This window comes from Tenebrio molitor, chromosome 2, assembly GCF_963966145.1.
Source record: "Tenebrio molitor chromosome 2, icTenMoli1.1, whole genome shotgun sequence".
NCBI classification, from domain to species: domain Eukaryota; kingdom Metazoa; phylum Arthropoda; class Insecta; order Coleoptera; family Tenebrionidae; genus Tenebrio; species Tenebrio molitor.
In genome coordinates, this window is record NC_091047.1 from 32,246,480 (window position 1) to 32,272,614 (window position 26,135).

Sequence of the window (26,135 nt, forward strand, 5' to 3'; positions counted from 1 at the left end):
ATGTCGATTTTAGGATCATTGGAAGTAGTTCTTTTGTTACTTACAAATTTTCATCATATTGTGAGTTGTGACAGATAACCTATAAATTTACTTTAGTAGTTCATTTCACATCTGGTACTAAGACATACTTCACTTTTGTCATGGCTTGCTGCGAGTGAGTTTTTTGTGGAACACACGATATCTTCATTGCCGTACACATTTTACTAAGGTGATTTTGGCTAAAATTCTTTATAACAACGCATACTATCACATGTTAAAAGGAACGCCTCAACTTCGAAAACATCCTGTATATGAGTATGTATACTTGGTCCAGGGAAAATTTGTCTTGCCTCAGGCAATGTTTTCTTTTTCTGTTACTGAAATGCGTCCGACGATGCACGCGCTCGACATGTCAAACGGCCAATTACTTTTTCAACGGTGACACATTTATTCTATTTACCTGGTTAATTTGATCAGTTGGATTTAAACCTGGTATTGTTTTAATACTTTTTTGTCGCGTGTCATTCTCACCGAGTCGGATTCAGAATTAGGCATTTGTGCGAGTCGGTATATCATCTATATTTCGTAATTCTCGTAGGTATGTTACGTTATAAATTACGCTCCCGAAACTGGGCAACCCTGTTACCGGTTACAAATCCGGAATGTTCAGGGGTATAACGAACAAGTCGTGGCTTCGACTCGGTTTACAATGCGAACCACGAGAAACGCCGACTGAAGCTGAAAAATTCGTGAGAACAGCCCGGAGTACGGGAAATGATACACAATCTTCCAACTAATCGTTTATTCATTGTCAACAATGAAAATAATGATATAAATGAAAAAGAAAACAACGAAGCCTGACTAGCCTTATGGCGTGTACAAAATTGAATAACCTAACTCCTCGGAGGGTCCTCCGGGTCCCAGATAGTCAACGAACGAGTACCGGCAAAACAATAAAAAAAATCCTTTCTTTAGCGAAGGAGGAAGGCCGACTGGTCCTACGTAACGTCGCTATTCGGCTACGCCGCCCGCATAAGCGGGGAGGTCCTCCAAGTCTTCCTTCGCTCCAAAAAAAAAAATTGAAGTTAAGATGTTTTTCTCCGGTACGGACCGGTGAAGAACCACGCGCAAAAAATGTTCGGTGAGCGCGATACACAATTCCTGGCGAGGTCACTCACGGATTGATAATCGTTCGTGAATATAAAAACCCGACGGACTTGATAAGGAAATTTTTTCTTAAGTTAGTACGATTAATGAAATGACGCGCCTTATGACAAAACTGCAACTTTAACAGGCACTCACAACACTCCCGGCAAAAGGTCGTGAAAAATCCCCGTTCTGTCTCTGGTTCCCCCGATTTATAGCTTCCACCCCCTCTGTGCGCAGATTTTTCGGCGGAAGTCCGAGTACGTTTCCGTCGCGATGGATTCTAGAACATTCTAGAAAAATCGCGAAGATTTACAATTGCGCGGCGATTTAAATCGTAACACGCGACCCCCCCTAAAATATAAAAATTGAGCTGGGCGAAATTTTTACAAACCGTGAACCGATAGAGAAAACTGGTGGACCCCCAACGTAATAAACTCGATCACGGAGTTAAATTACCTTACAAGATGAATGTCCAGTAGATGATTCTGTTCGGGGTGAAGCCCCAGGTCTCTGGAACAGACCTAGCAGTTTGTAGTCCTGCCAGACTGACGCGATCAGATGGATCGTATGCAAATTATTTAAAACTTGACAACCCAAACATAAAATAACAAAACTCTCCCACACCCCTTGCTGCTATTTAGCCGCAGCCGCTGAAATTTAGTTTCGGAGTGATAAGGGGTCCGTTTTACCGTATCTGAAGGAACCGACAGCCACGTCGATATAGCGGCTTGAAACAATAGGCATTTGTGCAAATTGACCCGGTTGCTGGACTGCCCTGAAATTTGGGGTTTACTCCTGAGCGCCTTGATGGTCTGGCTACCCCGAGAGAGACCTCCGCTCGCCCTTCCATCCTCCCAAAGAATTGCAAAACTGATAACCCATGTGCGGCTGTGTAGCCGTTGCTACCACAACCGAGCACGAATTTCAAAACAACACACGAAAACCCGGAAGACTGTCAACATTGGTGGGTCAAGTTCGAAATAGCCGCTGGAAACCGTCGGCGCGCTCTTCGCCCGCGTCCCACATTGATGATCGTGCGTTCGTTCCCCCGAGTTGCAAAATTCAAAAACTGGCGACTTTGTCAAAAACCGATTAAATTTCCCGAACGGAACGACATCACGGTGGTAGGTCTTCTTCGTCGCGTGGACGGCGCGAAGATCTAGTGCAAAAGTAAGGAATTAAATCCGCAACTAGGCGTTCGACCACTCTTGGTCTTCCGTGCGTGAGGTTCCAAATCCGCCGCAGCGCTATGGCGCCGAGTTCCTCGACCGTTCAACTTCGGCCCTCCAGAGGACACTCGCCCCTAGTGAACCTCACCACGATTCTCCCTCTTTCGCCCCGGACCGCCCGCGCACCACGCCGACGACCACGCTACCGTCCTCCGGGTCCTTAACCTTGACGACACGACGTCCGAAAATACAACTTTCGTCCCCGGCGAACTAGATACTCCTCGGATTCACGAAACGCAACAACCAGACAGAAAAATGGAAATGCAAAACGCAACGACTCACTTGTCACCCCCAAATGTTAACCACGCGACCGTTCGCTCTTCGACACCGAGCCGAACCGGCGAAAAAAAAAAAAATCGCGAAAGTGACCTGCCGCACTCTCAACCAACCTCCCAATACTCAAAAATCGACATCGAAAATGGACGAGGACGCTGGCGACATTCACGATCCAACAAAGAAAAAAAAATTGGAAACTCCAGGTCCCGACAAAAGAAAACTTTGGAGTACCAGTGACCGTGAATCTCTGACAACACAAACACGAAATTGCTAAAATCCGACGACCACTATGAACACGTTAAAATATTTTCACCACCATTCTCCTTTCCGACTTACTCCTTTCTTGTGCAATCCACCTGGTGTGACACAATGTTGTTACCGGTCCGCCGACGTGGGTGAGCAACGGTACCACTGGAGTTCGAAGTCTTCCCCTAGGTTCGGTCGTCTTTGATACCTCGCCCTACTTGTCCTCTCTCCAGGTGGACGAAGACGGCAGCTGCGCTCAGAGGACCCTTGGTACAATCTCCGTGACTGGGGCTCAAGGTCGGGCTCCCGGGCAAATCCACTGGCAAGCGCGCACCTCTAAAAATAAAACCCCATCACAGAACCAATACCGTAGCCATGGCCAGCTGCGGCTCTCCACCCTGAAGAACCTCCAATTCGGAACTTCTTCGCTGACGACGAACTTCGGTTCCCCTCCGAGAACTCCGAAGGCAATGATACTCCTCCCCCGTGGACTAAGCGGCAATCTCCACACTCAGGCTCCGGGTTGTTGTTGCAGCCCAGTCAGGTTCCAGTGATTTTCCCCCGACGAAACAGAATCAAAGAAGAAATTAGACAAGTCACAAGAAAATGTTTTCCCGCTCTCCGGGGCAATCAACCCTCAGTCTGCGCTCTCGGGCCGCGCTACCGTCGACCGAAGCCCACGAAATTCAAAATGAATCCCGGTTGAGCCCCCAATATTGTTACGTTATAAATTACGCTCCCGAAACTGGGCAACCCTGTTACCGGTTACAAATTCGGAATGTTCAGGGGTATAACGAACAAGTCGTGGCTTCGACTCGGTTTACAATGCGACCACGAGAAACGCCGACTGAAGCTGAAAAATTGGTGAAAACAGCCCGGAGTACGGGAAATGATACACAATCTTCCAACTAATCGTTTATTCAGATTTCAACAATGAAAATAATGATATAAATGAAAAAGAAAACAACGAAGCCTGACTAGCCCTATGGCGTGTACAAAATTCAATAACCCTAACTCCTCGGAGGGTCCTCCGGGTCCCAGATATTCAACGAACGAGTACCGGCGAAACAGTAAAAAAAATTCCCTTCTTTTGCGAAGGAGGAAGGCCGACTGGTCCTACGTAACGTCGCTATTCGGCTACGCCGCCCGCATAAGCGGGGAAGTTAAGATGTTTTTCTCCGGTACGGACCGGTGAAGAACCACGCGCAAAAAATGTTCGGTGAGCGCGATACACAATTCCTGGCGAGGTCACTCACGGATTGATAATCGTTCGTGAATATAAAAACCCGACGGACTTGATAAGGAAATTTTTTCTTAAGTTAGTACGATTAATGAAATGACGCGCCTTATGACAAAACTGCAACTTTAACAGTGGAACAAATTATAAATCCTAAACGCGATATACAAATTAAAGGAATTTGATAGAACTTTTCATCCGTCGAAATAATGAGTGACAATGGAAATTTGACTATAGTTAAATACAAACGCTCAATTAGTTCGACGGAGTGACAAAATACAACCGAAACTTTGGGAAGCCACGGCCTGTGGAAAATGGGGTGTCACCACTGCTCCTGACTTGCTGGAGGGTAGATCCGGTACCTTCCGGTGAGTCCGGGGACGACCTGGACTGACAGGACCCGACGAGATCCTGATCCGCAAAAGCGTTCGGTCTGGAACCTTCCGTAGTGAAGTCCGTGATCGGCTTGGCGATGTGGGCGGTGGTACTTAGACGAATCGTCTCCAACGGCCCTCGTGAACTCCACTACGTCGTCTCGTAGGCCCTGCAAATTCACTCGATCACTGTCCCCTTGACTCTCCCCAGGCACTCACAACACTCCCGGCAAAAGGTCGTGAAAAATCCCCGTTCTGTCTCTGGTTCCCCCGATTTATAGCTTCCACCCCCTCTGTGCGCAGATTTTTCGGCGGAAGTCCGAGTACGTTTCCGTCGCGATGGATTCTAGAACATTCTAGAAAAATCGCGAAGATTTACAATCGCGCGGCGATTTAAATCGTAACAGTATGTATCTCGTTTATCATTCCGAATGATGTTAGCAAATGATATTTCCAAAGTATGATGATACTTACCAAATAATCGATCAGTCAATCGACTGGTTGTAATAATGTTTAAATTATTATAGCTAAAAGCATTTCTTAAATTTTTTTGTGGTTCATAAGCTAAATCAGTGGTTACATAAACTTCAGTTCATTATTAGTTACCAATCTAATATAATTTTAAAAGCCGTAATTTTAATATATAATTATCTGGGCCGGCCCTGCTTATAGGCTGCAACTCAGCGCTTGGTTCTAGTTAGTCAGTGATGGAGTGATGTGGAAATACATGTTGACGTATAGAAAAGTGAATAGGTCGTGCATATAGCTTTAGGCTACTCCCGGCCAAATAAAGATTGGACCCATTATTGGGAATTCAAATTAGTTTTCCCGCCTGTCGATAATGTAGGTAACTGCGGATTCGTGACGTCAGCTTGGGGATTACTCACGTTTGTTGCATTTGCCCCCAATACAAATTGTTACTTTTTATGTGGTAGAAGTGAAATTTAGGTGCTTTTCTGAACATTTTTACATGGTGTTATAATTGTGCATTCAAGACATTTTTTTAATTATTGTTTAAGTTTATGTTTGTAAGTGAATTTTTGACGGTAGGTTTGTAAAGTTAGGTATAGTCCATGTAATACCCCAAGTCAGTAGAATTATAGCATATATTTTTAGTTATAAAATTCATGTGCATGTGTATGTTTGTTATCGTTAATTTCACTGGTCTACAGTGAAAAAATATTCTGAATAATTTTAACTAATTTTTGCTTGTCTACCCATGCTGAATACGAGTTGATAAGTAAGGCTAGGGCCACACTACAGACTAAATAATTGGCCGATAATTTAGTCCGATTGGGTAGCTTCCGCGCACACCAGGCAAACTAAACTGTTTGGTTGGCTGTTGGTGGCGTTGGTGCGCAGACGGCCGACTATTAATCGGCCGACTGCTTATGCACAGTTGATAAAATCAATGCGATTTGAATTAAATATGATATCTGACATAGGATAAAGATATCCTTTAGTTCAACATATATAATACCTTTCATAATCATAAATTAAAAATCAAAATTTTTGCACTGTGCCAGGACTCACTGCTGATTTACTACATAAAGCTGGTCTTTTTTCAATTTCTTCAATTCTAATAACGAGTCATTAATTAAAGAATAAGGGTAATGTGAAGGCGGAGAAGACAGCAATGAAAAATGGACAAAGGTGGTTTAAAAAAACGTGTCGGAGCAATAAAGGAGAAACTAAAAAAAAAACACAAAAATTTAAACTTTATGAGGGGTCCTAATAAAATTTGAAAGTTCATTCGAATTCATGGTCTTTTTTCACTTTTGGTAATGAACAAAAATAACGAATAATTATTAACTGTTATTGTCATAGTTCATAATAGCGCGTTTCGACTGCGTCTTTACCTTAGTATTAACGCATAAAAATATGTGTAAAGGAATCTAGTTTAATTCTGAATTATAGATATTTAAATAATAAAGCAAGTCTCATTTTTTGCTGGAATATTTCCTACTTTTGTTGGTATCTTAATGAATCTTACACGATATTAATTAAATACATATTTTATGAAATTTGACATAGGTTTAAAATATCCTTTGGTTCAATATATTTTATTACTTTCATAATCATAAATTAAAAATCGAAATTTTTGCACTGCAGAGAGCCACTTACGCCTAATATGTGTGGATCACCGACTGGATAGTCGGTGAATGTGCGCACTCGTATTGTACACCATGCTCTATCAATAGTTGGCCAACTTTCTTGTTGAATGGGAATTCCAACTATTTTTCGATCAATCTGTCGGCCGACTACAATCGCTTTAGTGTGCGTACTCACATAAGTCCTCATACCATGGTTACAACACCTTCAATTTCTACCACGTTTTGCACTATTTCATTGCAATTACTTTTAAGTTTAGGGGCGGGTTTATAGAAAGAAAATTAAATATTTAATTGAAATTAAAAAGTTAATGCGCCATTAACTTAATATTGTATGCTACTAATTTCGATTAAACCCAAAATTAAATATTTAATGAGAATTTAGTTAACATGTTGTTAAATGCTATTTAATCATGATTAAATAAAAAATCTGTTTATAAGAGCTCAATTAGCGATTAATCGCCATTAACTTCTTGACTAATACGGCATTAAGTTAATTGAGGTAGCTACCACCATTAAAAATTAATTGAGTCCATTTTTACGTCCAAGTGAGGTGGAATAGTGGATAATAGTTTATTATTTACATCAATATATTAACAGAACAAGGTAAGTAACGAATCAAACAATTGTGTATTCACTTTATTGTTTATTTAAAAAATGTAAATTTTACAGATGTCTGATATATCAGATTTATCACTGTCTTCTTCTTATGAAGACGAAGAAAGAATTCCTCGAAGACGTCGTGCTCTACGAGACAGGATAAATCCTTTTGATTTATATGACGAACAAGAATTCAAAATGCGGTTTCGATTTGAAAAACAAACGATTCTATGGTTATGTGACCTAATTGGTCCTGAAATTGAACCCATTACTCGTCGAAGAAAACCTGTCACGGCATTAAATCAGATAATGTTGACAATGCGATATTTGGCCACCGGTGGATTTCAGCAGTTACTTGGGGACACATTCGCCGTACACAAATCCACAGTATGTGTTACTATCCAACGTGTGGCCCATAAAATAGCCCAACTAAAGCCCCATTATATAAAAATGCCCACCCCAGCTGAAACGCAAGCTGTAAAATTAAGTTTTTATAGGCTGAGAAGGATGCCCAGAGTGATTGGTGCAATAGATTGTACTCATATAAGAGTTGAGTCTCCTGGTGGTCCTAATGCCGAGATCTTTCGCAACAGAAAGTCTTTTTTTTCAATCAACGTGCGAGCTGTATGTGACGCAAACCTAAAAATAAGAAATATAGTTGCTCGATGGCCTGGAAGTGTGCACGATAGCACTATTTTTAACGACTCATCTTTATGTGCTCAACTTGAAAATGGCCGGTACGAAGATGGTTTCTTATTAGGTGACAGTGGATACGCTTGTCGTTCGTTCATTTTAACCCCTCTACTAAATCCAAGGACACCAGCAGAAGAGGCATATAATAATTCTCACAGAGCCACAAAAAATCCAATTGAAAGGTGTTTTGGCGTGCCCAAGCGACGATTTCCGTGCCTTGCTATTGGTTTACGCACTAAAATGGAGACAACCCTTGCCACTATTGTAGCTTGTTGTGTGTTACATAACATAGCGATTTTGGCTAACGATGATGAACCGCCAGTTGATCCAGAGGTGGTGGTGCCCCCGCAAGTTGAGGTGGAACCTGCTGATGTTAGAAATAATGATGAAAACACAGCTGTTCGCAGAGCTTTAATACGAACACATTTTACATAAAAATATAATTCAAACGAAAAAAAAAAAAACATGAACATAAACTAATAGTATGTTATACGCCAAGGTAGAGAAGACATTTTTTTAAGCCGAGGTAGTTTATTAATAAATAAAGAATAAGAATAAGGAATAAAGAAGCGAGGCTTAAAATTGTCTTCTCTAGCGTGGTGTATATATTATTTTTTTCACTACTAGATCCGTTAAAACCCTTTCTAATAATAATTATTAATTAAATTTGTTTGTCCGATGCGACGATCCGAGTTCTCATTTTTCAACGGTTGCTATGAAAATTGAAAATCGTCTGTCTACGTTAACCAATAAAATCAAAGAAAATCTTTCGTTGCTAGGTGACGGCTGTTCATTATTGACCTTGGTTAATAATGAAAATTATTATTAACATTGGGAGAGAAATTCTACTTCTGAGGTCGGTTCGAGAGTCAATAATGACGCCTTCTGAGACTAGTAGTGAAAAAAATAATTTGTGATTATAGTAATAAATAAGAAATATAAAAGAATTATAAGAAAAAAATTTGATAAATCAATAAATTGAGTAGTAACTCAGTTCATTAATCTATCTAATTCTTTCTCTTTGATCTTAAGTTCCAATGCATTCATTTTTTTTTTTTTGAAATTGATTTCCATGTCCGCTAATTTAATGCGCTTTAAATATAATGTTCTTTTTAATTCTATTGTTGTCTTAATTTTTTGTTTTTTTTTTTGTTTGGGAGGAACATATTTTTTTTTAATTTGGAGGGGAATTTCAATCGGTCTTGGATCAAAAACGACAGGGTCTAGGTTTTCTGGGCTTTCAAGGTCTTCATAAACTTCAGGAACAGGAGTGGTGCATATATTAGAAGGTCCAGCAATTGGTTCTGGGCTTTCTAAGCTCAACGAATAAGTGGGACCGAACATGGGACTGGGTATCAGCGCACGAGTTGGAGACAGTATTAAATCTAAAAATGATTACAATTTTGAAATGGCTAATCACAAAATTAACTGTTCGCAATTGTCACAAGCTATATGACTATTTCATATTTACCTCCATGGTAAATGTTATCATCATCATAAATATTTGGCAATGGTTTAGCTTGCACTTCCACCATTGCCAAGACTCGGGCTTCCACTTCAGATAGTTGAGCCTCATATTGGCCACCACCTGTTTTAGACCTGTTTTTCTGAAATAAATATTATCAGAAGTAGAATCTTTATAAGTTGCTACATTGTAAACAAACCTTATCCTCCGTTTTTCGTCGTTTCAACGCTTCTAAGTTGTCCACATCAAATTTTTCATTTTCTTGGTCTAAGAATTTTCGTTTCTAAAAATGTACATACATAGTGTGTATGTGTATGTGTAAAAATTGAATTTGGACTAGTATAGCTAGTGCATTATCTCTTGACACGCGAGGTGCGCGGTGGGGGGAGTTTAGCAGGGAGAAGGAGAATTATCGGCAAAGATCGGTTCAGCAGCAATTCAACAATATCGTAGTACGGCGATTTTTTAGAACGGATGGGAGCCGTTCGTGACTAGTCGTCTGAATTTAGTCTTCTGCGCAACTTTAACTCGCGTGTCAAGAGATAACGCACCAGCTTCTATTTGCCTATCTACTTACATTTGTTTCAGCTACTGTTTTTTTAGCTACTCTCCGCAAATTTGACCATAATATTTTAAGCTGTTTTACCGTCCTTGGGGCGGAAACAGCTGTCGCATTTTATTCTTGGACGATCTTCTGCCATGCACAATTTCTTTCTTTTTGCGAAGCTCCATCTGTAGCTTTGTTGTCCACAATACATCGATATCTAAAGGATGGATAAAGGTCGTATAAAGGATTACAGAATAAGGAATATGATTTTGTATTGGAATTACGGATAATTGTATTTTATAGGTGGCGAAATAACGACACCGTCGAAGCAAAAACCTACAACATGATTCAATTATTCTTAAACTTACCTATCTATCACAGTTAGGGCCATTTCTGTCTCCTTTTCTGTGTAGTTTTTTCCACGTTCCCGACGTGCATTATCATTTTTCGGCTCCATTATTGACAAGAAATTAACACAAATACCTATCACAAAAACCGGCGTTTTTAACACAGAAACTGACACTCTGACCGACATGAATATAGGCGTTTATTATGTTTCGCGCCTAGTACGCGATACCAACCGCTTCACTCGTCATTATAATGCGAATTAACTAATCGCGTATTAATTTGCGTCAAAAATGTATATGTAAACTGTCATTAATTTAACAGCGCTATTTGTGGATTATCTTTAATACGTGTTGGCAACTTTCTTTTTTTGATGCTTTTAGTCAAATATTTGGGACAATTAGGAAAAATGCGTGGTACAGCATCTTTACTTAATCTGGGCATCTGATACGGAACCTACATTTTTTTACTAACATTAAAAAGAATTTTATAACTAAAATTATTCCAGAAATGTAATGGAAACACAGACCTTTTTCACCGCATCATATTGAGGGTAATAATTTTATGGGGGTGTTGCAAAAACCTTCCGAGACCGGGAATATTTTACTTTACTTAATAATTGTATAATCAGGATTAAATAACTATGGGCAGTCATAGGAGAGTAGCTATTCTAGATAGATAACTATGTAAGTACAGATATTTTCATTAGAGGTACGGTCGCTGGACAAATAAAACTGGGACACGTAAAATTTAATCTATGTAAATCAGACTATTGAATTGTCAATATATTTGACAGTGTCTATGTAAAATGTCATAACAAAGTTAACCTATTTGTGATAAAGCCGTAATTAAACGATGGAGATTTGTAAATTTTGAATTTATGTGATTGTCATTTTTGTCCCAGTTTTATTTGTCCATCGACTGTACAAAGTATATGCCGTTCACGATTATTTTAAACACGCAGGAGGCCGCGATATTTTTTTGTTAGATTGGCTTCAGGTCCTGTTATATGACGTTTCGTTTTTAAATATTCGCATTCGCAATTCCGTCATTAATTTAGTTAATAAGAATTTACCCAGAACTGCCCTACAAATATGTATGTTTCATTTTAATTACAATTTTACGATTATTGTTCCTAATGCGTTCAATTATTTAAAAAATGTAACAACTTGGGAGCAGTGTTCAATTGAATTATAACCTAAAATAGATTTATTAAGACAAATCACAATACTGCCAACTAAAATGTCAGATTTTCATAGATAGTCCGAATTTGAAATAATCGTGAATGGTTTATAGCAGATAAGTAGGTAAACCATGGTAGGTATGTAGGTAATTCTACAAGTGGGTATGTAATCAACTAATAATCTAATAATGTTAACTAAATACGCAAGAACCACTGACTCATGCATTAGGTAGTACCCAAAATTCATACTTTTGTTAATCCATCTGCCGAAACCCATTCCATTTTAATATCACTTGAAAAAATAGTATATTTCAAACCAAGGTAAAAAAGTGGTTTCTTGCAGACCGCAGGCAAAGATTATAAACCGAGTCGTAGACGAGGTTTGTAAGTGCCTAAGGTCTGCAAGGACACTTTCTTAACAAGGTTTGAATACAATTTTTTCCCTACCGGCACAACTTTGTTGAAAAAAGTCAAAAAAGATGGTTATATTCGTGATTAAAACGAAAATTTTGAGAATTGAATAGTAGGCTGTGTTATTTGTTTAATTAACTTGTCATCGCATTTGAAGATTTGAGGTTTGTTCGAAAATTTGATATAAACAGGGTAAAGTAATCTACCTACCTAGCTTATCTGTTTATTTTCCAGATTATATGATTGACCTACCAACTTACTTCATTGAACTGGCTTTCATTTATCAATAACTTATTTCACTTTTGACACTTTTGACATTTGTATTTTGGTACAGTTTTAGCATAAACATTTCATGATTAACTTTCTTACCTTAGCGAGAAAGTTGAATTTTCTCACCTCAAATGAGGTATCCACAGCCTACATTTTTAACCGGTAGGGAGAAAAATGTTTTTCACATACAAAGCTGGTGGAATTTAAATTACGATCCTTTCTCGGTATTGCTTTGCTCCATTGGAGTAATTTCTCAGGATTGCTTGGAGCTTTAAAAATCGCAATTTTTTCATGATTTGAGTCATATCCGGTTGTACAGTTCGGTACAAAGCACTTTTTTACTCAACTGACCGGAATTGGCACAAACTCGGAACTAGATCGGGAAATAAGGAATATTTTCTGTCAAGTACAATATTTAAAATATTATAACAAAGAATACAACTTACCACAAACCTGCTATAACACAATCTTAAATTAAACAATAGAATAGGATGAATAAAATGCATTCAGTAAAAACCACAGTAAAAATTGAAAACTTTTGATATTCTGGCATTCAGAAGTGGGTCAGTTTACCGATTTCCGGCCTCCCGCCACAGACATATTGGACTGATTTCCTCACCCCTCACCGCCTACATTCTCGGACATCTCAGCATCCACTTTTGCAGCGGTCCCACATGCGAAGTTTACCCACCTTACTAACTCATACACCATGCCTCATACTTATTAAGAACCAACTAAATTGTCGGCCGATGAAAAGTCTGTAGACTAAATAATTGGCCGATAATTTAGTCCGATTGGGTAGCTTCCGCGCACACCAGGCAAACCAAGGCAAACTAAATTGTTTGGTTGGCTGTTGGTGCGCAGACTGTCGACTATTAATCGGTCGACTGCTTATGCACCGTTGATCAAATCTACACGATATTAATTAAATATGAGATTTGACATATTTTTTTTTATAGGTTGCAAATAACCTTTGATTCAATATAGCAAGTGTTCAGTTGAAATGTTCATCAAGTTGACTTTGACTTTATTTTTTAAAAGACAACAACATCGTAAATTAAGTCGGTTAGACAAAGATAGCGACAAAGATCAAAGCCAATTTGATGAACTTTTCAATTGAACACGTTTTATTTTATTACTTTCATAATCATAAATTAAAAATCAAAATTTTTGCACTGCAGAGAGCCACTGGACGGATAATAATTATGTGTAGATCACCGACTGGATAGTCGGTGAATGTGCGCGCCCGCATAGTACACCATGCTCTATCAATAGTTGGCCAACTTTCTTGTTGAAAGGGAATCGGGAAGTCCTTGCAACTATTTTTCGATCAATCTGTCGGCCGACTACCATCGCTTTAGTGTGCGCACTCACATAAGTCCTCATACGATTGTAGTCGGCCGACAGATTGATCGAAAACAGTTTAGTTTACCTGGTGGGCGCGGAAGCTACCCAATAGGACTAAATTATCGGCCGATTATTTAGTCTGTAGTGTGGCCCTAGCCTAAAAGTCATTTATTAGTTTAAGTTTTCACGATACCTGATATCAATGATATCTTCCAAATTTAACGATCCTAACTTCCTTGAGCTTGATAATACTGATATTTACTAGTTAGTGGCATCAAATTTTGAGAATATTGTGTTTTAGTGCTCTGTTCTGCATTAGTAAGTGATAAAAGTGTTAAAAGTAAAAAAAAATAATTATATTTTATAGCAAAATGTCTCTTCTAACCCTCTTATCACTTAGTAATACAGAACAGAGCACTAAAACACAATATTTTCAACATTTGATGCCAACTAACTAAGTAAATATCAATATTATCTCGTTCAAGAAGGCTAGGATCGTTAAATTTGGAAGATATCAGGTATCGTGAAAACTTAAACTAATAAATGACTTTTACTTATGAACTCGTATTCAGCATGGGTAGACAAGCAAAAATTAGTTAAAATTATTCCGAATATTTTTTCACTGTAGACGAGTATTATTGCTGGACTGTTTGTCGAGATGTTACAGAAGCAGAATACAAAATATATAGAATAATGTATAGAAGAACAGTATGATTTCTGTTAATTTTTGCAAAAATTTTGTAATTTTTTTTTTCTAGAAAACGGAAACTAATTTTAAGTATATGTATATTATAAATTTTGTATTTAGCATATGAAGATTAATAAAAAAAGTACTTTGTGTGCAACCGTACGCGAAATGAGCACTTCGCGTGCCTAGAGCAGGCCGCGAAATTGAATTTCGCAATATTTATTTATTATCACAATTACAACATATCTATCTCTGTATTTGCGGTGTGATATTACAAAATCTGGATTGGATACAGTTATAGTTTGATTTATGCCAGTTTTTGTGTCAGGAACGGCCGCTATTAGCGGTATCACACTCCCCCCTTTTGGAGGCTCGATTTTGGTCCCGGTCGACACAATTTGTCCTCGTGGTTCCCTTCCGCGTTTCTTCGGCGTCTCCTCCGATCTGACGCGGGAGTTGCTATTTATATGCGCCCGGCTGAGGGCCGAGGCGCCAAGGACGGCTCCTGATTGGTCCGGCCGGAAACTTTGGTGGCGCAGCCGAGAGAAAACCTGTGCCTATAAGGCCTGCGGAACAACCGCGCGCGCGTACTACAGCGCGATTCTTTTCACCCGTCGGCGTCTTCACCGCCCGGTTGGCGAAATCGAAATGTTCGAACAACCCATTCCGTGGAAAAACGAGGTCCGGTACCTCGGCATTTCATTCGATAACCACCTCCGGTTCAACAAACAAGTCGAGCACGCGAAAACTCGCGGTCAGATGGTTCGAGGGCAACTTAACTCGCTGGTCAATCGGCGAAGTAAGATGTCCACCAAGAACAAAATCACAATTTACCGCACAATGATCCGACCGTCCATGATGTACGGCTCTGCGGTCTGGGGGACCGTGTCTCACACGCAACTCCAGAAGCTGCAGGTCGTGCAGAACAAATTCCTCCGAGCGGCTTTCAATGCCCCGTGGTTCGTCAGGAACACTCAACTCCATCGAGAAGCGAACCTCCCCACCATCAAAGAATTCCTGCTGGATGAGGCACGGAAATTCCATGCGAAAGCGGCTGTACACCCAAACCCACTCGTGCGCGAATCCGTCAATTACGACGAGAATGCCCCTATGCGGCACAAGCGGCCAAAGTGGCTGCTTCTCCAACAGGACTGAGGCTCCTACACCTCCAGTCCTCCGACAAAATTCCCCAGATTTTGTTCCAGAGCAATCGCAAGTTCTGGAGCATAAATTAATGCATCACCACTAAGTGTGTTTCAGATTCCGCACCAGGGCCGACTTCAGTTCCGAGGACCAGGTTAACGGAATCCAAACCGGTAAATATTTGTAGTGATTAGGTTTCGATGTTTCATTGTTGCGTAGTTTCTACATTTGTTTTCCGAGCGTTCCCCCATTTTTCTTCGGCTCCGACGAGGGGTTTTTTCTGCAGTTTTTTGCCCTCGTTGTCACGCAAAAGCGGGAGCATTCCGACGACGATCTAGGTTCTCTGCAGTCCCCATTTTCTCGCGATTTGTGTCTCCCACAACCCCACCCCCACACCGTAAACTCGACCTGCTGGATTCGCAACTGAAGGCCGATCAGCTAGAGTTTACGGTGACTCGATACTTGACAAGTCTGTCACAGCCCTACACATTACATGAGTAGGTGACTGCCAGCCAGATTGGGGAAATAAGAGTCTAGGACTCGAACCCCGTAAAAAGTCAGACATGTTATTCCAGTTATTCCAGCGCGCGTACTATAGGACAGGTCTCCTCGTCGACAACACCTCGCCCCGGCCGGCTCACAATAGAAACAAACTTAACTATATTTACAAACTTAGCCTAACTTATCTAACTTATCTAACTTAACTAACTTAACTAACTTAACCTACGTGTTCTTTATTTACATTTATGTACAATATTTACAAAATCGGGGCTAAATTCGCGAAGCGCGGTATCAATGTCATCGATATAATTCAATAGACATTTTAGTTAGTTCGTCATCATCTCTTCGCATGGCTCCTAATATTCCCATGATTAAAATGACCTAAAAAAGGGCAGATTATACAGCAAATTGATCTGGTCTCGTGTCAATACCTTAGACTTTTTCGCCTGATAACCAACTGACTTTTTTTCAAAAAAGGTACCAATTTCAGAAACTTCGTAACACCATTGCCATCCCGTATGTTCAGCGTGAGCTTCAACATTGAATATGTGCTCCATAAAGTAGAACTTTTTACAGTTTTTGATTTTTCCATTAAATAAACCAAAACAACATTCTCCGACACCGTTTTCACATTATTTTTATTACACCGCTCTTTAAAAACATTGTAACACTTATCGTACTGCCGTTTGGACTTTTCTGGTATTAAATTGGACACTGCACAATCTGTAATATTTTTTAACTCTGGGGAAGTAGACGGAACAAAAACGTAATTTTCTTGCGACATTTTTCCAATTTTTCTCAAAATGAATTGTTTTATTTATGTCGTTTCCATAGCGACATGGCGACATGTAGGCCGACTTTATTTTTATTGACAGTGAAGGAAATTTTACTTGTTCATTTTATAATTACAAATTTTCGGGTTGCACACAAAATGTTGTGTACACCTTGGCTACGAAATCCTTTGACGACCTCGAGATTGTCTTGTCTCGGCCGCAAAGCGGCCTTGACGACAATTTTTCTCTCGGTTCGTCAAAGTAGGATTTCGCAGCCTTGCTATACAAATAACTATTTTCTAATTCCGTTGTAAAATGTCGAATTTTATGTTGTCGTTTTGAATGTCAAAATGACGTTCTTTTTTGCACTAATGCGTTTTGATTGTCACTTTTTTGCATTAATGCGAAAAAAAAGTGTCAAATTCAATTAAGAATAATTAAGTGGATCACTTATTATATATATTTACAGTACAATTATGTAAATGTGAAATATGGAAACCTTCTGTTAATGATGATGACAAGTTAAGTTCGTCTGAAATTTGATTGTTTGACGATACAGCAGATATCTCATGATAACTATCAACCGATAAGTAATTATTTTTCTCTGGGATTTGACCACTTGAAGACGTAGCATCATGTGTTTTCAATTTTTTGAAAGATAAGGCTTTACTGGTAGTGTTGTCTTTGCCTAAAATCATTTGAGCGATCTTCTTCTTATTTTGTATTGATGCGTCAACGTAACCCTCGGCAACATTGGTCGATTTCCACCCCCCAAGACGTTTCAAAATCGACGTATCTGCTCCGGATTCAGCTAATAATGTAGCCGAACTACGGCGGAAAGCGTGACCGGTGTATTCTTCGGGATTCTTCAAACCAAGGAAAGTGGCTATTTGTTTTGGAGCGCCGCCAATAGTATTTATTCCAACAGGGTGGGCAATGCATTTTCCAAGTCTATAACCAACAAAAAATCTCTGGTGCCGTGTATTTTTAGATCGCAATGAAGAATATCTTCGAAAGACTTCTAATAAATTTAATCCACTAACATTTCCCGGAGTTATGGTAAATTCTCATGGTACTTTTGTTTTAGTTTCAAGGATCTGAATCTTCAGGAATTCTCCCATATCTTCTATGTCTTTTATAGACAACTGAAGTAGTTCTTGCCTACGGCAGGCTCCTGATATACCGACAATTAGTAAAACCTGAAAAAGATAATTTAAAGGTAATTTAATTCTTCTCTAATAATTTTTTTCTTGTACCTTTAACATTAAATATGTTTCATCGTTGGCTTCTTTTAAAAATGCATGGACTTCATCCTTGGTAAAAACCTTCGATTTCTTCCCGCGATAGCCTTCACTCTGTCTCTTCAAGAATGCAATCAAATTGTTGAATTTGCTAATATCTACCTTTTTATTCAAATAAATTGTTGATGGTTTCAGCAATTTAGACCTTTGCATGAAATAAGCTAACATTACTTTTTCGGATATGCATTCCAACTTCCTCAAACCCAACCACTGGTCGAAGCGTTGATAACTTAACTCATAAACAGCTCGCGACTTCGCTGGTAACAAGGTCGAAATAGCAGCTTCCGCTGCAGCTTCAATATCTGCACCCACACTTTCTTCGGAATCACTCATTTGAGGGACCAAATTGATACCAAATTGTGATTTTGTGAATTTTTTTTCTGTTTACATATTGTCATAGTAAAGCGAAACATAAATTCCTTGACAAATTCAATGGTAGAATGATTTAATTAGGTACTTACTAAAATTTAAATATTTCTTGTTTTTTTTAACAATTTTATGAGGAATTAGAAAAAATCTTGTATGTGATTCGTTGCAAAGCCGAGTGTTTTTCGCATTCGACGCGTTGCCCAACTCACTTCGTTCGTTGGGACAATTTTCACGTCTCATGCGAAAATAGCTATTACGCGAAGAATACTTTTTTAAAGTCAAAATTTGTAGACTAGTGTTTTTTTAGATAATTGTGCTTTCATTTGCTTTTTAAGATGAATAGTGAAAAAGAAAGTGTTTTTCTAAGCATGGAGCAGGTTTGTGTAACCTTAGATGCCAGTCCATCTTCGAGAAATTTTATAGAAGGGGAAGCGATTTTAAAAAGCAGGCAGCTAATTCTATGTGAAGCTTCAAAAAGAACCGAATTTAAAGTTCACGTCTACGCACTTTGCTTGCAAACTAGTGCCCTTGATTCACCACCCCACACTGTTGAAGCAGTTTTAAAGATTAACAGGAAAAAGTATGCATCTGTAGTCAGCATTTGATGTTCCTGCAAAGCTGGAGAGGGTAGCAGATGTAAACATGTGGCTGCGACTTTATTGCATTGTAATAGGTTGTATTTTGGTTTAATTACACTTCAATAATATACAATTATATTTTTTTCTTGGGTCTGCTAAGTTTTTTGTTTTGTTTTAGACACGACATCTCCGAATTTCATGTATTATCGTCTACAGATAAAAAATGTACCTATATGGAAAGAAAGAAAAGGCCCTGCATTAAGCCAGTATGAACCACAGCCTATGATGGAGACAGAATGTTTCAAGAAAACTTCCGTAAACATGCCTGTTTTGTCAGATGACATGAAAACGTTTTGTCTCTCAAAATTACTGCAAGCTGCTCCAAACTCTGCTCTATCAAAACACAAGTAAGTCTTGAATAAATATACATTCATATTTAATTTTTAATTCTGAACAGGAATGGAAGACGAACATTAAAGACTCCAATGAGAAGATAATGGAAGAAAGTGAAATGATAGAAAATGATGATGATTATGTAATAAGAGAAGATGAAAGAATAGCGATTACAACACTTTTTGAAACTGCTCAAAGTTGTGATAATCAGTTAATGGAATGGTTGTCTGCACTGGACATTTCACCAAGCCATGACTGCTGTAACATTACATACCAAGAGAAAATAATCTGTGATGATCCTTTCAAATTATGTTTCAACACTAAAGTTTTAGCAATCAGTGAACATACTCGTATTCAGAATCGAGGATCAAAAAATGCTAAAGTTAGAGAAGCCTGGAAAAAAGCAAGAAAATTTAGAATTACAGGATCTAGATGCTACTCGGTTTACACTTACAGCAAATTGGATTGGGGCAAAAAAGCTTGTACTTTCTTCTGGCCAACACCTTATACCAATGACAATATGTTACACGGTATCAAATACGAAGATTTAGCTCGAAAAATATATCACAATCAGAACAGACACGTAAGAATAATTCAAACCGGTTTAATTCTACATAAAAAAAAATCCCTTTCTTGGTTATTCCCCTGATGGAATAATCTTTGAAAATGGAATAGCAACAAAACTGTTGGAGATAAAATGTATTGTCAAAGGTGAAATTGACTTTTAATCAGTCTGTGGAATGCTATCTTTTTATTGTTGCAGGACAGGAACAAACTATACTTCAAGCAGTGAAAGGGTGTAACTACATTGAAACGGTAGTTAATGAAGAAGGAAATAATTTATTTAAGTTAAAAGAAAAGCACAAGTAGGTACTATGGCCAAGTTCAGCTCGGTATGGCTATACTAAATCTAAATATTACTGATTTTGTTGTATTTGCTAGTTTAGATGACAGCATAATTACGATTCCATTAGTAAAAGATATTCCTTTTCTGAAAAAGTTTTTATATAAACTTAAATTTAATTATTTTGTAAATATGTTACATTATGTATGTGTTAATCAATAAAAATAAATATATATAGAATTATGTAAATTTATCATCTGTCAAAATCGGGTTTGAAAGATTCACAATAGCGCAAATTATTTCAAATATACAGTCTACCACAGGTATCAAATTTACAGGAAGTTGATTTGTCAATATTTTGGTTTGTTCTTTCGATGTGCACTCGGGCTGATGCTACTTGAGAAGTAAATATCGCTTCAGCTTGGGAAAATTGGGATTTTTTCTTGAGAAATGATGGACGAATTAATTTTATTCCAAAGTTGTCACAAATATTGTCAATGAGAAAACCTTTGTCAACCATAATTTCATCGTGGTGCATATCTAATTCATCCAAAAGTCCACTCTTTTCAAAAATTGCCTTGTCAGAAGTTCGGCCCCCATATGCCGTGCTTATATAACAAATTAATCCTGCATGAGTTACAGCAGTCATAAACTTTAAAGTTATGGTTCCTTTGTAATGAGAATAAGTTTTAATTCTACAGCAGAGTCTTTTATGGCTCTGAATTGGAACTTCTGTACAATCTAGTACAAATCTCACCTTTTGAAAATTTTGAAAACATTTGGGCATATTGTTCTAAATTTCTTCCTTTGAAGGAAAAGGAATTGCACATTTCAATATAGGCGCCGAGTAGGGCAAATCCAGTTTCATATTCATAAAACACAAAAATACTCTTTTATAAAGTGACAGTTTATGGATACGATGGTCTTTTATAACTGCGCTTAACAGTTCAACAATGGTGTGTAGAAGCACAAAAGTCCTGTGGCAGTGCTAAGTTCTTTCTCTGTTTTAATAAAATCACACACAGTTAGCATTTCATTAGTACACACTTGGAGTTCAGCGTCTTTTTTTAAATCTAAACCATTACACTGTATTCCTACACTTCTAGTATTTAAAAGTTCTTCTTCCTGAACCTGAATTCCAACATCTTTAGATATTTGGCTTAACAATAGTAAACCGTCCACTGCATCTGCTTTGTTTTGAAGGCAATCATTTATATCCTCTTCATTAACCAAGTCTTCATCATTGTGTTGCATAGGTATTACAAGTTGTGCAGCTTGTGCTTCATACATGCTAGTAGTTGCTTGTTTTTCTTGTCTTTCTTGTCTTTGTATACAACGCTTTTGTCTTTCACTTTTCTGTGGATCAAACTGCGAAACATTTTTGATCAAATGTTGGTTGGAGACAGGAAGATTTTGATTGGGTATAGCTGTTGCTTTTAATCTTTTAACAGAAGACCAGCCTAAAATAAATTTTTATGTACTTTATTGTTGTATAGCTACCTGATTGTTCATAATCATCTTCACTAAAATGTAAAGAACACACTTTCATTGATTGGGTAACTTTTTTCCCATTTTTAATTTAATTTCCCACAACTTTCTTCGATCTTGCACTTGCAATTGTCCAAATCTATCTTTTATGTTTATGTTTTGTCCCAAATTAGGACAGGTATGATACATGAGATCAGGATTTTTCTTACGCACAGATTTACATGCATACACGCAACAATTTTGGTTGCTGTTACTAATCCGCTTCTTCCTGATAACATTACTTGAGGGTGTATCGACATCCATGACTAATAATTAATTGTTTTAAATTTAAATTATATTCAATATAGGTATTTAGCAATTATTCGGCAATAAGCCAATTCGCTATTAAATGATGACTACCTACCTACAGGCTCTCAAAGAGCTCAATAAGTATAAAACACGTGTAAAGTTGAAAACGAACTTGACAAAACCCACTTAAAAGCACACTGAGCCGGTGATGAGAGTCCCACAGCTGACGTCACACGCAGTAGTTCGCGGCCAGGCCGCTAGATAGCGAATTCTTAGCTAGAATTCCCAATAGGTAGGTACTGTCGCGAGCATTAAATCTTGGTCGTCAAGGTCATTTTGAAATTTCCCGCTACTGTCACAAATTAAAAATTTTGCCTGCTTAATTAGGGGCCAATATCAATAAAACGTCAATTTAAAAAAAAAATTTAAATTTTATTCTAAACATTCAAAACTATGGCCCCAATATCGTATTTTAACAGAGTAAAAATTATTTCGCTGATAGAGACGGATGTGTCAGAAGCTAGGGTAGCAACCCAGTTGGGATTTCCAAAAAGTTGACAAGATCTTGACAAGACAACAAGGCAAGTAGAATTTATTAGAGGTTATGCCCATTTCACATTAGAGCACTTTCCATTGCGCCGAAAATTGACCTTGACGATCAAAATTTATTGCTCGCGACTGTATATCCGGCGTTTTTTTTTTCACCCCATAGTAGGCGTTGAAGTGCCGATTGTGAACGCACTGTACCTACTGGTTACGAATCACGGATCAGCTGTTTGAATCTTAAGTTTTACACGAGTGATGCGTTGACAAACGACTGTTCAAGGCCTACTACAAGGTGAAATTTAAAAAAACACCCAATAATAATGATTAAAAATATTGGATGGGTATTCCGTACATGACCGTATCCCGCATTGTCAGCGGACCAACGCACGAAACGGCACTCGCTGCAGGTAAAGACTTGGGACGACGCCCGAATCGGGAATATTTTCAGTAACGCACGAAATGGGAACGCACAAAACGGCACTAATTCAAAATAAGTCCATCTCTAACGATGTGGATGTTCGTTTACCTGCTTAAACATGAAATGGAAAAACTCCTTTGGTAAATTTCAGAAAAAAGAAGAAAAAACACCTTAAATATGCAAAAATTTATTTTGCATATGCATCTATGCACTTAATATGCATTTTGCATATTTTCCAACCTCTAGATGAACGCAAAGGGTACTTCGAAGCATAAAATACTGAGTCCACAAAGAACTGGGTTTGAGTTTTTCAAATAACTCTCCATAGTAAGCTATCAGTACTGTAATGATTTGAATACATTACTTTTTCCGCCAAACATTCGAACCTGCGCAAAACGGTAACAAATGTGGTCGTGATCGTCATCGGAGCCCTACGTTGTGTTTTTCTTTTGGCGGGAAAAGGTTCGGAATGCAAACGGTGAGAGTTCCAGTCGGAAGAGTGCCGCAAATAAAACACACATGTGAGGGGCGCAAAATACCTTTTATTGAAAAATGCCTGTGTATCGTCTCGGCGATACAAAGTCGCTGGCGTTTCCAAACGACTTAGTTCAATTTGAAGTGTGATTGTGAATGAAACAAATTCGTGTGATTTTCTAGATTTTTTACTTAGATGTTACTTCGTACAACAACACTGACCAACTCCCACACTCAGGAAAAAAAGGAAACGGTACATCTTTCATTCCCCCCCGAAGGGGGGCGGGCTGCTGAGGCTTTCAGCCTTTTCAGCCACACTGACGGGAAGATTCGGGATGGGTACGGTGAGGATGGGTGCGGAAGGAAGGTGGTAGGTACTGAGAGGTTGATACTGACCCAGCATTCGCCTTATCTGTGATATGAGACATACCACGATGTGATGGTGTGGGGAAACCTCTGAAAAAAACCCACACCTGGTCAGGCGGCACCGGGGTTAGAACCCGGGACCTCCCGAATGTAAAGTGGCGCGCTAGGCGCTTGGCCACAGTACTCGGTCCCCACACTCAGGGGACGCCCACCCTTATATACAAGTGGGTGGGGAATGCTAATCCCCTGAGGTCAGAGAGAAAGAGAGGTACATAACAAGGTACATAGGAACAAAAATAGACGGTATTGAACATCCTCCCGCCCCTTGAAAGGCGTGCCTTTCAAGTGACGATAAGAGATAACATTAATGATGATACATAAGATGATGTGGACAAAAAAAATAAAAATAAAAACCAACAACAAAAAAAAAAACAAGAACAAACGAAAAGAAAGAACAAAATGAACTATTGACATAAATGAGAATTTAGCAAGTTGTGTAGCGTTACATAATGTGACTATTTTGTACATTCTGGCATAGGCACAACACACACTTTGTTTATTGGTCGCTTAAACACACCGCGGGCACTTTTGACGGAAACCACTCGAATCACACCATCAGGACCGGTATGCACTGCGTGGATACGTCCTAGTGGCCACTGAAGTGGTGGCACGTTGTCTTCTCGGAGGACCACGAGCGTGTTCTCCTGGGGATGATCGATGGTGGAGGTCCATTTCGTCCTTTGTTGGAGTTGATGGAGATATTCCTTGGACCACCGGCTCCAGAAGTGCTGTCGAAGCTTCATCAGCAGTTGGTACCTGTTTAGCCGATTGCAGGGTATCTCCGCTAAATCGGGTTCTGCGGGGGACGTTAGTGCATCACCAATAAGGAAGTGGCCGGGCGTGAGGGCGGAAAAGTCAGCAGGATCGTTGGATACGGGTGTGAGAGGACGAGAATTTAAGCAAGCCTCGATCATTGTGAGCAGCGTATTTAACTCCTCATAATTTAAAATTACATTTCCGATCACTCTTTTGAGATGGCCTTTGGTTGATTTTACCGCTGCCTCCCATAGTCCCCCCATGTGTGGGGAGCGAGGGGGTATAAAGTGCCAACTAATTTGTTCATTTGCAAGATGGTTTTCTATGGCAGTATTAAAATTTGCTTGTTTGAATAAATTTCTCAATTCGCGATTGGCTCCTATGAAATTAGTGGCATTATCGGAATAGAGATGAGATGGTTTTCCTCTGCGGGAAATAAAACGTTTTAACGCATTCAGGAACGTTGAGGTGCTACAGTCGCACACTAATTCAATGTGTACTGCTCTGGTGGCGAAACAAACAAAGATGGCGATATAACTTTTCACTGTTCGGGTCGTACGGCCGTACCCGTTTTTGATAACAACAGGGTAATCAATGCCGGTAACAGTAAAGGGTCGAGAAGGTGTAACTCTCGGTGCAGGTAAATCTCCCATCAATTGCGGATCTTTCGAACCGCGTTTCGGCAGGACAATATCCAGTATTGTCGGCGAAGTGCTGCTATGGTGGTTTAGCAACCGCCATGAAGTTGTTGTTTGTGAATTGACTCTATCAGTAAATTTGTGACCGAATGATTTTTGGGCAGGAGTAATGGATGTTTTTGATCGTATTTAAGAGGAGCATTTTTGAGGCGACCTCCAACGCGAAGTAGTCCGGTATCATCAATAAATGGACTCAGTGATATGAGTTTGCTATTCTGTGGTACTTTGCCGTGTTTCTCTAAAAAATGAATGTCTTCGCGAAATGCTTGCTTTTGTGTTACTTTAATAATGCAGTTATGTGCCTGCTTCAATTCTTCACATGACAAATGACGAGACATATTTCTTTCACCCGTTCTAACATTATTTACAAAGCGGAGAATGTAGGCTACCACTCGTACTAATTTCGAAAACGAGGAGAATTTTTCGAATAATGAATTGTCGGTGTCTGCAGCCTTAACTAGAAGACAACATGAAGTTTTGATTTCCGGTATAGTACTATTTTCAACGCTTGTCCGATTCCATTTATTTTTGATAGAAAAATGTTCAGGTCCATTAAGAAATTGCGGGCCGTGCCACCATAATGATGACTGATTTAATTGATGTGGGGTCCGTCCGCGAGATAAAATATCGGCAGGATTTTGTTCTGATGGAACATAGCACCATTCTTTTGGATCTGTTAATGATTGAATTTGGGACACGCGGTTTGCCACAAATGTTTTTAATGAACTTGGTTGTAACTGTAACCAGGACAAAACTATGGTGGAATCTGTCCAATATACACATTGATCGAAAGTGGTGTTCAAAGTGGTTTTGAGTTTGGCTACTAATTTGGCTAATAATAGCGCCGCTGATAACTCCAATCGAGGGATTGACACGGTTTTCAAGGGTGCTACTTTGTTTTTTGAGCACAGTAAATTGCTTTCTACTGGGCCGTTCGTGGGAATTATACGGATATAAACACACGCACCGTATGATTTTTCGCTAGCATC

At 39.0% G+C, this 26,135-nt stretch overlaps 1 protein-coding gene and 1 long non-coding RNA gene across 2 annotated transcripts; one reads left to right on the forward strand and one right to left on the reverse strand.

The window, feature by feature from the left end:
* Positions 1-8,449: 8,449 nt before the first annotated feature.
* LOC138124131 (myb/SANT-like DNA-binding domain-containing protein 3) lies at positions 8,450-10,449 on the reverse strand. The gene is given in 4 exon segments (XM_069039076.1): positions 8,450-9,501; positions 9,559-9,642; positions 9,937-10,123; positions 10,275-10,449. Coding segments are annotated over 4 exon segments (597 nt in total). The 5' UTR covers positions 10,442-10,449; the 3' UTR covers positions 8,450-9,342.
* An 8,069-nt stretch (positions 10,450-18,518) lies between these two features.
* Positions 18,519-20,271, forward strand: LOC138124202 (uncharacterized). Its single transcript, XR_011157053.1, has 3 exons — positions 18,519-19,222; positions 19,273-19,919; positions 19,972-20,271. It is a non-coding gene; the product is annotated as an uncharacterized lncRNA (long non-coding RNA).
* Positions 20,272-26,135: the final 5,864 nt, after the last annotated feature.